The 15,014-nt window shown below is 41.1% G+C and overlaps 1 protein-coding gene across 1 annotated transcript; it reads left to right on the top strand.

The window, feature by feature from the left end:
• Positions 1–1,404: 1,404 nt before the first annotated feature.
• RTBDN (retbindin) lies at positions 1,405–14,767 on the top strand. Its single transcript, XM_039343396.1, has 6 exons — positions 1,405–1,602; positions 9,680–9,847; positions 10,236–10,320; positions 10,541–10,669; positions 11,572–11,668; positions 13,296–14,767. Exons 2-6 carry the CDS (start codon positions 9,682–9,684, stop codon positions 13,590–13,592), a joined length of 774 nt encoding a protein of 257 aa, XP_039199330.1. The 5' UTR covers positions 1,405–1,602; positions 9,680–9,681; the 3' UTR covers positions 13,593–14,767.
• Positions 14,768–15,014: the final 247 nt, after the last annotated feature.

Genomic DNA, 15,014 nt, shown 5'->3' with positions numbered 1-15,014 from the left:
AGGGGCTAAGCTGTTGTGGATAACAGCCCACTTACATATGTCTTGCAAAATGCTTTGAACCATATTAGATGTGACTCCTCTTTTTTTTTTCAGCTGAATCGGCAACTTAAAAACATGACAGAGCTATGTCAGCCTCTGATGATGGGTGAGTCAGAACCCAGCGGAGTTCATAAAGCAGAATCTCCTACTTCCAGTAGCTGAATGGCATCAGAATGCATGATGTTCCCTGCTGGTTCAAACCAAAGGCCAGTCTGGCCAGAATTTCCTGCTGGCTCAAAGCTGCATCTCACATTTTTAAAAAAAGAATCATACTGCAAACACTCAGAGTTCCAAATTACTGATGGACAAAGTGAAAATAGTGGCTCCCTATTTGAATAGCTGCATAAACAAACACATTAATTTCATGCGGTTCTGTTGATCCTGCCATTGCATTGTAAAATACCCAGAACTGTACGAGGCAGTGATGGTGAACCTTTTAGAGAAGGAGTGCCCAAACTGCAACCCAAAACCCACTTATGCATTGTCAGGTGCCAGGTGGGCGTGACCCATTGGCTGGGCGTGACCCATTGGCTGGGCGTGGCTGCAGTGGTAACGGGAGACTGGGTGGGACTAAAAAGTTCAATCAATCAATTCCAACTTTGCAAGATCTTTTTTTTCCCAGGAGAAGTTGAAATTGACTGATTGAACCTTTTTTTTTTTTGTACAGGGCAAAGGCCTAAAGCGAAAAGGTTTTATAAAACCCAGCTGAAGGCCTAGGACTGGGGCGACGGCACGCGTGCCTACAGAGAGAGGGCTCTGAGTGCCGCCTCTGGCACCCGTGCCATAGGTTCGCCACCACTGGTATGAAGTGACAGACAGACAGGCAGACAGATAGATGATGATAGATGATGATGATGATAAAGATAGACAGACAGGCAGACAACTGTATAAATCAGTTAATTTCATGCAGCTCTGTTGATCCTCCCATTTTAGCAGCAGAAAGAAACAGAGATAAAGGGCAACCTGTTTGTGCAATAAAATAACTTTCTTCTTTCCGGATTACTTCAAGTGAGGCAGTAGATCCAGCCGAGTGACCTGTAATATCTTTTGGAATGCATTGCCACAAGAAGTACTAGGGGATGATTAAACCCATTTACTACTTTTGAAGCATGAGATAACTTCATCTGCCGGTGGCTGTTAATGTGAATGGAGAAAGCCATTCCTGCTGAGGATGAGAGGCTTGTTTTGGAGACAGCGCGAGGACCCCTGGGCCCAATGCAATAGAAAGCCTTTTGTCGTTAACCTAACCTAACCGGGCGCCGCCTTGGGAAGCTACCCGAGAGCTGACGGGCGGGCTTCTAGCGGCGATTGGGACAGGCAAGCCAGCGCCAGGGGGGCGGAGGGGGGGGGGAGAGGGTTGGTATATTGCCGCAGCGGCGGTGGCGGCAGTTCGGCTTCTTTGCTTCAAAGCAGAGCGCGGTGGGAGCAGCAGCGGCGACGCAGTTCCTCAGGCTCAGAATTGGGAGGTCGGGGCTCGTTCGGACGAAGCTCTAGACCCGGGAACGAGGCGACCTCCGAGAGAGACGAACTCAGTCGGATTTGTGCAGCTCGCGCGGCTTCCAGGTTAGGCGTCCCGCGAAACGAGGGTGCCACGCCGGGGTCACGACTGCGAAATCCGTCCGGAGTCGAGAAGGGACTCCAGGCAGGGACGCGATCGTCGCCCCGCGCCTTCCTCGGCTTGCAACGCGCCTCATAAAAGGCTCCGGCGGGGCGCAAGAAGGCGAAGCCGGTAGAAGTGGCGGCTGCGGGGGGCGGGACGCGGAGAAGCCAGTTCGGTTCCGATCGCGGGATGGGGGGGGGGTGCTGAAAAAGTTAACCCTGCAGACCCCCGCTCAACAGCGTCTGGATGGAGTTGCTGAAAGTAGAGGCGCCTGTAATAGCGTGGGGCTGCAGTGCGCGTTCAGTTCACGTCTGAAGGCTACTGAGGACAGATCAGGGACCGGGGGGGGGGGTGCTTATTTGCCGAGTCGATTTTTCGAAAGGAAGAGACAAAGAGAGAGAGAGATTCTAATTCACGTAGTCTCAGAACATTTCGGGCATGGAAAAGGAGAAACTCTTTGCTCGGTCTTTCTTCTTTGGGTATAAGGAGCTCCGGGTGTAATTTTTCTGACCGACCTAATTTTAATTTAAAATAGCTTTGGATGCGTTGTGCATGGGGGAGAGGTAAAGGTTGGCGGTTCGAAGCCAATTATAATCGTCGTGTTGCAAAATTATAACCAGGGATAAGAGGGAACCCCCTCATTGGTATAACGCATGTATTAAAGGAAACCCGCTAGGTTTTTAAAGCATGGGTGTAATTCATTCATTTGGTATCGGTGCGTGCGTAGAGGTATCCAAGTATAATGTTGGGCTGCAATTTAATTCATTGAAAACTTATTGAACTTATTGAAAAGCTTTTTTAAAAGAATAAATTCTGAGATATAGGATACTTCTAAGACATTTTTTCAAAAAGTCTTATGAGTGACGAGGCGTCATCTACTATTCCATATTAGAAACCCCCACCATCACCTCAACTGAACGACCAGAAAGTTAATTTTTTTGTTTATTTAGCTACTAGACATTTTATATGGCCACCCATATGAATGCTGGGCAGTTAACAACAACAAAACAAACACAATATAAATAAATCTCTAAGATTTGTTCAAACTCCAGCAAATGACACCGCATTAAAACAGTCATAATATGATTACTAGGCTCCATAAACTGCTTCTCACACACTCCATACCTATATTGGTCTGACTCCTTATTCTTGCCCAATGCCTGGGAGAAAAATCAGATCTTCACAGTCTTCTGGAAGCCAAGATGGTTGGGACCCTCCCAATCTGGGGATTGAGAGCGGTGGTGGTGGTGGTGGTGGTGGTGGTGGTGGTGGGTGCCATTCTACTGGACAGGTTCTGCAACGTAACCTCTCCTCCCCTTCCTCTCCCCCTTTAAACAAAGGTGTGCATAATGGAGTTTAGGAACAGTTAACTTATGAATACATGAAACTAATTATAATTCATAAACAGCTCTTTGTTTTACTATAACGTGCATCCTATAGTAAATATGGAACTCTATGATGATTGAGGAGATTTCTGTAACTGGTAAACTGGAACCAGAAGAATATATTCAATTAGAATTTATGTACAATATATCTGTGTGGAAAAATAAGATTTTCCTGAAAAGGACAAGATGCCCAGTTTGCTCCAAATTTTTAAAAGTGTATATGTGTGTGAGGGAGAAAGAGAAAGAGGGAGGGAGGGAGGGAGGGAGGGAGGGAGGGGGGGACCATAGATTATTAATGAACTATTCTTTTGAACAGCATGGGTCCCAAATAAGCAAAGTTTACTGAACTAATTTCTAAATAAATTTTAGAGTAAGAAGATTTAGATTAAGAAAATAGGCAAATATATGAAATGAATTAAGAACTTTGTGTTACTTGGAAAGTAACACAAGGCATACACACATACGCATATTTTAAAGTAAGCACCCATTCTTAATTCATTCTGCATGTTTGGCTACTCTTAAATCAGTAGATGATAGTATAGTAAGATTATAATCATACATCTAATGATCTGGAGACAAATTCTATTGAACTTTATGAGACTGCTTTGTAGATAAGGATGCTTATAATTATAAGAATGTTTATTTTTTTGTGCGTGTATTGTTTTCCATGTGCAAATCAATGTAAGCTATAGAATATACTGGCAAAGATGTATGGATTCCTGAAACTTGAAAAGTGAGTTGCTACGTACACATGATGCAGGGTTGAATTATAATTTGCACGAAACCATAATTATTTATCTTGAGAAGAAAAACATGAGGACACCATATCCATCTTATTCCTTGTGTATCTATGCTAAGAAATAAGAAAATTAAAACGTTGGGATTTAGTTTTGTCTATAAGCCTACTAAAATATTAGGTGTATATAATCAGGAAAAGTACTTTATGGAATTTTTTGCTTTAATTTAAAACAAACAGCCACACTAAATTCTGGAGGCGAGCTTTGATTCAAATAAAACTCCAAATAAGATGCTCTTTTTACAGCTCTGGATGGAATCCTGTTAATTCTAATCTGACCTGATATGTTTTGGCTGGTTTCTTGAAGATGTTTTGCAAATCAGATTTGTTTATAAAACACTCCAGAAAAATGAGCAAAGAAACCTAATATTCCTGACATGTGTCCATAGAACTTTTTGCTTCTAAGAGTTCCTTTCTTGCGCTCCACTGTGATCATTGGAGGAACTGATTGCTGCAATTGCACAAGGGTGACAATTGCTCAGAGAAACTTGTCTCTAAGCTGTATTGGGATTGAGGCCATCAGTATTTTCCAGGCTGTGTGCCAGGGAATAAAAGGATGGCTCATAATAAAGCCATGTGAGAGTCACTGTTCAATGTCAGCCAAGAAAGGAAGATTTAATAATGGATGACCCCTTTGTGCTGCTAGGCTTGGAGAATATCCCTCCATAAAGATTTAGCTACTGGTATTTAGCTCTAAAGGGGATCTTATAGGGCAGTGGTGGTGAACCTATGGCACGTGTGCCAGAGGCGGCACTCAGAGCCCTCTCTGTGGGCACGTGCGCCATTGCCCCAGCAGAGTTCGCCAGAGTAGCAAGCACGTGGCGTTTGGAAACGACAGGGCAGGAAGTGAGCAAGCGGCGTTGGCCCCCCTGGGGATGCCCCAGAGATGGCAAGGGACTGGCCCCCGCCGCCCTGGCCCCAGCCACACTCACCCAGTCTGCGGTGATCACTGCAACCACACCCACCCAGTGGGCCACGCCCCCGCCCTTCCTGAGGGCACCAGAAAGCTGATGCAGCCCTGGCACTTTGCGATAAATAAGTGGGTTTTGGGTTGCCGTTTGAGCACTCAATCTCTAAAAAGTTCGCCATCACTGTTATAGGGTGCAGGGGCAATGGAAGTTGCCTCCAACTCTTAGGATGGCAGTCGCTTCAAATTTGAATATATTCAAGCTCGCAAAACTAGTCTTATAAACTAGAATGCCAAGATTTATTTTCAAACATGTGGTCTCCTGATTTTCTGTTTATGGGATTATTGGAATCACTAGAAGTATCATAAAGGAAAGCAAATTATGTTTGCAAAGGATACAATAAAAAGCAAGGATGTAAAGTGAGGTTAGAAAATATTCCAATTCGAGATCTTTCAGAGTTCAAGAAAGAGTTTGGAACTGGGATTGCTTACAATCAAACTGGGAAATCATGAAAAATTAAAAACCAGTGGAGAGTTGCTGAAGCAGACTCAAAAGAATTGAATTCATAGGCAATTCCAGTTTCGATTATCTGATGCTGCATTATGATTTACTGACAAACCCTTACTGGATCTTCCACAGCTAAGATAGTACAGATGATGCCAGTCATGCTTTGTTTAATTTATCACCTGAAACTGGAATTGTGGCTTAGTTCTTTTCAAACAATCCAGAGTTGGTGGTAGGGGTAACAGGAACAAGGAAGAGGCAGAGGTTTCTGCAGATAGCCTTGATAACAGGCAAAGGACGAAACATGTCATGCCATTACAATCCAAGTTCTGCCTTTTTGGGTACATAAATCGTAAGGGGTGGAGTTTGTACATACACACTGCATTACTTCCCTCCCCTTTGTATGCACAAGACCATGCATGACAGGAGAAACTATCATTCTCCTTTATGACTGACCTGAATACTGTATATGTGTGTGTTGTATTAAAGGTAATATCTCCTTTGAGTTAAGCTTGACTCCTGGGATTAAATTTCTTGGCAGCAGCATGAAAAATGGTTCGCTTTTGCCTTCCTCTAAGATATTTTTCAATCTCCCAGAGTAACCTATGCCCTTGACATTTCCTAATAGTCACCCATCCATGTACTAGCTAGATTTGGCCCTGCTTAGCTTTTGAACCCAGATAAGGTCAATTAAGTGCTGCCACCTTTTGCAGTAAAAAGGGGGGAAATACTGTCAAATATGAGCAGCAAAACAGCCCGTAATTTGTATTTTATGAAATAAGATTTATGAGATAGGGCTTGACATGGAAGCCCAGGATTATTAATGACAGCTGAAGCAGAGACGTGACTAAAAGCTTGGAGTAATAAATGCTGAGAGAATGATTTGGCACTAATGCTTCCCCCACCCATGGTTTTTCAGAGCAGCGCCATTTTTTCATTTGCGAACAACATAGCTTTATTGATGCATCTGGGAGGAAAAGGTCCCTGAGATCATGACACAATTCCCATCCCCATTAATCTTGTCCTCCTAGAAAGTTTGGGAGGAGCCACAGGAAACTTAATTCATTCTCTTTTCCCAGACAGCTAATCAGTCGGGGTTTGGTTGAAATTGAGGTTTTTATCTCCACAGGCTGCTGTATTTCTCCAGTTTCATATCCTGCGAGGTATTTTTTTTCTCAGTGCCACCATTAATTTGCCATACCCTGCATTTCTATTCTTTTTCAGTTCTTACGGTCTTTAATGTTAAAATGCAAGAGCCCCAACGAAACATGAGATAAATTAGATTAGACTATTGACAACGTATAAATACAAGCAGTCCTCGACTTAACGACCACTGTTGAGGCCGAAACTTATGTTGCTCAGTGAAACATTTGTTAAGTGAGTTTTGATCCATTTTATGACTTTTCTTGCCACAATTGTGAAGTGAACCACTGCAGTTGTTAATTTAGTAACATCGTTTTTAAGTGAATTGAATTTGCCCATGGACTTTGCTGGTCAGAAGGTTGCAGAAGGGGTCACGTGACCCTGGGATGCTGCAACCGCCATAAATATGAACCAGTTGCCAAGTGTCTGGATTTTGATCACATGATTACAGGAATGCTGCAGCGGTCGTAAGTGTGAAAAATGGTCAGAAGTCCCTTTTTTCGGCACCGTTGTAACTTTGAATGGTCATTAAGTGTAAGTCGAGGACTACCTGTATTATGTTTTACTTTTGCCTTTATGGATTGCAATTGCAGTTTGTTAGAGGGATCATGGTTCTTCAGCATTTACGGCTAAATGTAGCATCATAATTGCTATGGTATAACTTCTAATTGGTTGCAGATATCTCACTATCACTAACATTTCTGTAATGCTAAAGGAGGCATGTTATTATGTAGATCCTGCTTGAACTAAGCTGATGAAAATTAAGCATTTTACTCTTAGCATCATAACAACTCTTTGGGGGAAAAAAACCCTTGGCTTTAAAGATAACATGTACAATTTAAAAATAAATAAAACTGAAGATTGTAAACCATGACTTTATAGCATATTATAATAAGCAAACCTGGCCAAAAATAATGTTACTGATTTTGGCTTAGCATAGTGCTTGAACGTAACCTATTAGGATTATTTATCAATTCATGATTAAAAAGCAATAGTTTAATATGAGGGAATCAGATCATTTTGTACATATCTTAGCCAGGAGGCATTATGAAACTGATTTCATTATCCATTGCTTTGAAACAAAAATTTCTTGTCAAATTTCTGCATCTTAATACTTAAGGTGAATCTGTTTCTAGGGAACTGGAAACCTGGATTCGTATTTCACCTTATTTCATGGACTGCCTCACCAAAATTTGATATCACAAAAGAAAGGATGGAGTAGAGAGACTTTGCCTTGAAAATAGTTGCTGCTGTAGTAAGATTTTACCCTCTGGCACACTTTGTTCAAGGACCCAACGACAAAAGCTGCAGGAAGTATGGATCAAATGTTTTTTGTTCACCAATAAATGTTCCCCTTATAGAAAATGAACAGCAGAGGATATCTGGAATCTATAACTTGGAAGCTGGGAGATCTCTGTTTTATTTCTATCATTTTTAACAAAGAGTCCCACACTTGTAGGAAGTATGTGAGGAATTTGACAAGGGACAGGAAGAAAGATAACATGTTAGATCACCAGGTGATTTCTGTATGTGCATAAGATACATAGTGTCCGTGTCCCCAATATTTTGGACTTCATGAACTTAATTGCTCATATGATTAATATTTCTTGCAATGGGCAGGGGTTGCCAAAGAACTAAGTTGCAATATTGGAAAGATAAATTAACATTTGGCATACAGTAGTGGAGAATGGATGGATGGATGGATATTTTGTCAAAGTTTAAACTGATTTTCTTTGCAATTACATATTACCATGAATTTTTTTTCTCCTCTAATTGCATATTACATAGGGCATTTACAGCTGTTACCCTCTAAATATATCAGACTTAGTATTTATATTTTTTGTTGTACTGGCAATATTTTGTAAATGGAATAAAACAAAAAATAAACAGCCAAATTTGAAAGAGGGTGTACAAGCTGTATCAGGAAGCAGGAGATGAGATGTGATGGGTGTTATATTGTCTATTAAACAACTTATGCCTCTGCTGTTCCTCTCTCTGGTGCCATCATCTTCCTTTATCTTACCTTCCTCCCCCCCCCATTTGATTGCAATTCTATCTTCAGCCTTATTAGAACACTTTGTAAACATTAATTAAAACCCATATTTTTCCACAGATGAGAATTAGACATAACTGACACACACAAGACGTATTGTGTCCATGGGTGGCAATGCATGCTGAGCCTCAGGAAACAGGCTGACATAGCAGTGCTGATATACCTTTGCACTGACAAGCCATCGGCTTCAGGCTTTCTGACTGATCATAACTACCTCCCCTTCATCTGTGTTTTGTTTCAGTTTGTTTTTTTCATTGAATGAGGAGGAGGAAGAATGATTACTAAGTATTTGAATGAAAAATTCTCCATCCAAAGAAGCAAGAAAAATAAAAGTGAAAGATATGTCAGTGGCCATGTTTTCAACCCTCCCATATTAAGATTCTATTCCTCAGATGGATCACAACCTTCCTTGGGTTGTTCTGGTAAAAAGTGTCCTTTTCCTCCATATTTAACCTTTCTCTCAAAGTGAGGTTTAGAGCCAATAGCAAATGGGGGCCCGTAGCAGCCAAGAATGTGTTCATTTAAGCACAATACCATTGCAAGTCCAGATTGCCCTCTGGGTCAGGAGGATTTATAACTGGGACACCTCTCCACACATTACTTGTGATATTGCATTTAGTTAAGCTCCTCAACAGTGACTTTTATGTCATATCAAAAAGCTGTTGGCACTTCCCTATAGCATGATGATCGCTGTGGAAATTGCTACAGGCTGAACTGTAGTGCAAACTTCCACCCTCTTTTCTTCACCCACCTAGTATAAATCTCTCCTGGATGTGTGTCCTCCAGTTTCATGCTTGTTTATATAAATGAGCAATTTGCTAACGCATTTCTTAATTTCTCCATGAAGATGGAGGCATTCACATTTTTCTTAAGAATATCTTCTCTTTAAGAAAGGAACTGCTGCCTGTTTCTCATGACAGCTAGCCCTAATCTGGGTGCTATAGAATTGCCTACAGCTGGCTGCCTTGAATTACCTAGCCATGAGGGTGGACCACAGCTGCAGATGTCAAACAATGAACAATAGGAATAGTATAACTGCAGCATTTTAGCAGCTTACCAAGAAAGAAGGAAGATTCAGGGAGAGATGAAAGTACGATGTATCCAGGGTGTTACTGGGGGAAGATATACCTGGGGGAGTAGGGGCCCATCTCCCATAACCTGATTGGCTGGCTGGCATGCTTGAAAACAGAGAAGCAAGCCTCTCCACACCAGTTCAGTTTTTCCTTGTTTCCTCTGCCCTTGATTTCCTAGTCATGAGAGGTGGTGGCAATACAAATTGGATAATGGTGATGGCTTCAGCACTGACCATGTTTTGCGCCAATGCAAAGAACACAGAAGAGCACGGCTTACCTGGAGAGAAACACAAAGCCAATCCAAGTCCAGAAGAAGAACTGGGTGTCTGCCAGATTTATGCAGAAAGTAAGTATTGCTTCTCTGTAGAAGCTTGTAGAATTATGTGGTGGGGAGAGAAAATGAGAGTATTATAGGACGAGAGAGTACAAAATATCTATAATATGGATGATGTTGATGATGATGATGATGATGATGATAATTGCAAGGCCACCCGACTCCACAGCAAATGTGGGTGCCTTACAATTAAAATCCTGAAAACAAGATAAGTCAAAGAAAACTAATATAACTGATGAGTTGCTGGGAGTCTGTAACCTGATTTTGACTGTGTTCATCTGGCATACATCTTCCTTGGTCTGGGCTGCAATTGTTGGAGGGACAGTTTGCAGAAGGCTAATACTATAGCTACTCTCACTCCAAAGAAATGGAGATGTTGACAGATCATTTCTTTCTATAGATGCCTGTTGCTCACCAGAAGTTGCCCAGGAACTTTCCAAAGCCCATGCTGGATCTTGGAATGGCTGTGGAAGCCTCAGCAATAGGTCAGCCCTTCCTCTGCTCTTCTGCAAAAAAAAAAAAAAAGAGGACCCCTCCCGTGTCAGTCATGGGCCCCTATGGGTTGTGGAGCTGGGCCCTGTTTCATGACTTTTCCTCAGCCAGCCTTACTGATCAAGATGGCGGGAGTTGATGCCTGGCTTGCTTTTTATCCCTGCATCTTAGGGTTAATATTTATGCCTGCTGTTGTTTCATTCCTTTTGGCAGTTGTGAAGCGTACTTTCGGCAACTGGATTGTTTTTACCACTGCTCCCCCATTGCTGCTGAATGGACTCATCCTCGACAACTCATAGCCTTGATGGCTGTGCCTCTCTGCCAGAGTTTCTGTGACCAATGGTAAGTTATCACATGTCTCCACATCTAGAAGAGGCCATCCTGATAGGGAAGAAGAATTAAGTATAATTACTGTTGAAGGTAAAAGACACTAGAGAAACTTAACAAGAAGCTCTGTCTTCTTTTCTATAACTGAAAGCATTGGGCTAACCTGAACCACGAACCTTTACCTGCTAATTTGAAAAGAAGAGACCGTCTTTCGGAAGAGATACACATATTTAAGGTCATTATTTAGATAAGTGTTATTTAGGATTACCGTGTTTGGGCTGCAAAAATCTGGACAAGCATTAAATGGCAGCAAAGAAGATATTTGCTACCATCTATGAGACAAACAGATATAATAGCCTGATTTAGTAATTTTAAATTATTAAAAAATTGAGAGAACTAGTGTCCTATTCTCTATTGGTTCAGCCCTGTTTTAGGGGAAATATATTTTTAAAAGTTAAAAAACTTTTTTTCCTCCAACAAGGTAACACATTCCATTCTGGAAAATCAACATCGGGCAAGACCGATGATTTAGCTGTGGAAATTTGACTTGGATAGCAAGGGAAAACAAATGTTGTTTGGAGAACATTCTCATTCTTTTGCTTTTATTATTTTGTTAGCCAATGTGATAAAGTATAATATTTAAAAAGTGAATAAATTTGTGGGGTAGGGTGCTCAGAGGACGGCAAAGAAGCTATCAGCAATTAATAAAAGTTAACCCAGGAAGTAAAAAGATGTTGGCTTTTTTGGGTTGAATATAAAAATTGGAGGTCCCTTCCTGAACTGAAAAGGATGGGGGTTACCCCAGGAAATTTCAAATTCAAATTTCTAGTTTATCATAAAATATCACTGAGTAAATTGTGTTGAGTCAAATGCCAATGAGCTGTCTTTCTTAGCACTCAGACTTATTATCCACTCAGGTACAATGCTTGCAGAGAGGATCTGACCTGCCCTGGCAACTGGCCCGGGGGAGCTGATGAACATAACTGCAGTCAGGAATGTCAGTCCTTTGGCCAGGTGAGACACTAAAGGTGCTGTGAGCAGAACCATCCCTTCGGTTGCATGCTTTTCTGGCCAAGGGCCACTTTGCTGAAGATAACATTACAAAAAGGAGGCAAAGCCAAGGCAAAAGGGAAATTGGACCAGAACAAACGAACATACAATTTAATTAAAACCACTTCTGGTGATTAATCTCTTTCAGCTTAACAGTTTGCCCCTTCAGAAGTGTCAGGGGGTGGGGGGGTGGCATGGGGGATAAAGGTACAGATATCTTGGCTTATGGAGTAGAGGAGTTTCAAAAATACAGAAACCCTAATTCCAGAATTCAAACAAATGTTTTTAAAATTTGTACGTATTGGATGAGATCATGGCATGTTTCTAGGAGGGAACATATGGCGTATGTTTGTGCAGGGCCTGAAAATGATGCGTAGGCTGTGGCTTCCGAAACTGAAGCAAGTTTGGGAAGAGTAACTGTGGAAAGTGGGGAGAAAAACAGGAACTGCATTTTCCTGAAAGGCACACACTAAAAACCAATCTAAAGATTTCTGTGTTAATAATAACACTTGCTCCATACAGTTTGAGGATATTTTAACTCATGCGATTTTTATAGCAAAACTTGCTTTTTTCTCAAATCTGAATGATTTCCAGCTTTGAAGGAAAAAAAAATCAAAGTATTCTCAGAGGGTAGGGAAATAGGAAATGGGAAGAAAAGAAAAAATGCCAGATAAAGTCAAATATTTTTAAGAAAATGTCTTCTTCCTGCAGGTTGTTTTCAGTTTCCCACAGCCTGGCAATTCCCAATCATCTCCATGAATTCTTATTACATACACTTAGTTTACATATAATTAGCTTACGATGTATACGAATAGCTTGTGTGACGGAAAAATCGGCCACTTTTTCCAAGTGGCAAATTCAAATGAAAAATACCTGAAAGTTAAAGCTTATATAGCAGTAACAACTTCCTTATTGTTGCTAACTCCTTGCCATAATTGTGTTTGTTTTCTTGAAATATTGTGGAACTTAGAAAGCAACAATTTAATCTTTGGTTATAAACAAATATACAGGATTGGAATAATTATTTACCATGAAATATAGAGACTGAGATTATTTTCTACTGACCTCACTAAAAATGATTGGATTGTCTCTTTCAACAACATATAGCTTGTATACTGAAATAGAAATGCAGGCAAGAGCTTGTCTTGAAGCTAATAGAAAAGATACATTTCTTAGAAAGGGGTGATGGCTGATGGCCATTTTATGGATTCACCTGCCACCTTTAATCTTTTTCTTCCCCAAGAAAGTATCTGTGCAACATTAGTAAATGAAGTGTCTTTAATGTTATGAAGCCTATCATAGTATACCCACACAGAAGTATCACTTATATTCTACACAAGGGATAGAATAATCACCATTATGGACAGGAACATGACTTCCTGAAAAAATTAAGTCACAATGGTTCTCATTTTTAGAAATCAAGCCATGTCCTCTGGATCATGCATTTGGGGGGAAGACTACAATACTTTTCATATTCCTAAGTTTCCAAACTTCAGAATCCATTCCAGTTGCTTTCAAACCTGAATGGGGTTAGAGTCGTGCCTCCCGAGGAAGAAGTCCTTTGTAACACGGGACCTCTTTTTTCCCTTAGATGTATAAGGATGGCAAGGAGCTGTGTGAGAACATCTGGGACGATGCTTTCATAGTAAGCACCGACCTTTGCCAATGCCTGATGCTGGATGCCTCTGACACAGCCTTCTCCACCTCTTATTCTCACCTCAAAGACAGCAACAGCCTAAAAAAGGTAGGCATCAACAAGGCACGCAAAGAAAGAAAAGATCGTGTGAGCCCTTGCAGGGGCAATCTTTTACTTCAGCATCTGAGAAGGAATCTGCAGAAACGTTCTATTTTCGTGGAAGACATGGAGGGAAGTGGAAGTGGATTCTAATCCAAGGCAACCATCCTCCAGAAGAAAAAAAGCCCCCTCTCCAGTGATTGCCTGGGGCTTGGGGGGATCGCTTGTGATCTATGCAATTCTGTTACATCCCATACTATCAGCTTCCTGCCATCTTCTACAACTGTATGCATCTCATGGCGTAGTAGACTGTGAATCTGGCACCTTCTAGGACTCTGAGCCCTATGCCCTAGCATTAGACCATTAGGGCACCTCTTAGGAACTTGCCTAGAACCAAGTTTTCCCCAAATACTCAGAGTAGAAATGGAATTAGAGAACAATAAGCATTTCCCTCTCCATATTCTTCATGTTCTAAGAGCTGGCTCAAGGAAGAGTCATCATAGAACGCAAAAGGCCATTCAAGAGCATTAGCTGAAGGGAAAGCAGCCTTCATAGGCATTAGCTGAAGGAAAATATCTGCAAGGGAGAGAACAAACAAGTGGCAGGAGGTGGTGGTTGCTGAGTGAAATAATCAGTGCTGGAAAGGTTAGCCTCAGTTGTTGCCATGGCTTCAAATACAATTGTAAGTAGGACTCAAGTAAAATGGAAGGATCTTCCTGAGCTCAAAAAGAAAAGGGGAAATAGGGGAAGTTAGATTTGAGACCAGTATGGCTGACTTTCCTGTTGCATTTGTGTGCTAGAAAGCAATAGTTACTGAGGGACCAGCATTGCTAGGTTACTTAAACTGGATTACATCCAAAATTAAATTTATTTTTCAAAGCAACCCAATCTGAGAGGGCTGGACAGACAGAGAGAGGTTGCAAAAGAGCAAGATTATGTAATAAACAATCCCTATGTCAAGGAAAAGGTTTCAAACACTTGGATAATGTACATAGCATCTAAACCGAAGTTATATGCCAGTCAGAAACACATCTAATCAATGGTGGCAGTGAGACTCCAAGAGTTGTTGTGCTTTTGCCCCTCACATCTTTAAGTAGTGCTCCTTGAGCTTCATCCACCAACTATTCTCTCCACTCTAAACACTATACAAATCTCCCTTATAATATTGTACACCCAAAACAGACCCATCTCTGTCTGTCCATCCATCCTCATTTATCAGCTGCATTTCACATTCCTGTTTACCTTGGTTACGCTTACCGCAAATTTCATATTATGGATTGATTCAAACCTGATAATATTATGGGGAAATTAAAAAAAAATGGAGTGCGTGTTTGTGTTTTATTATGAGTGTAAAAAAATCAATGTAGAGGACTGAATCTTAGTGATTATTCTAGAATACACATATATAGTTCTGAAAAGAAGAATATCTGCTCAATTTATTGTACATCAGATAAAAGAGGATTAGTAATATGAAACCTTGCCAATACTCTCCTGGTGCAAGAGCTTATGGGAAACCAGCATTTCTTTAAGAAATTGTATATTCCACACTCCCCAAAGGTTGTTACTAAAACAGGT

This window comes from Crotalus tigris, unplaced genomic scaffold, assembly GCF_016545835.1.
Source record: "Crotalus tigris isolate CLP2741 ecotype Arizona unplaced genomic scaffold, ASM1654583v1 scf7180000017551.9496454, whole genome shotgun sequence".
NCBI classification, from domain to species: Eukaryota; Metazoa; Chordata; class Lepidosauria; order Squamata; family Viperidae; genus Crotalus; species Crotalus tigris.
The sequence above is the reverse complement of the archived record's forward strand: the minus strand, read 5'-3'. Positions and strand labels throughout refer to the sequence as shown.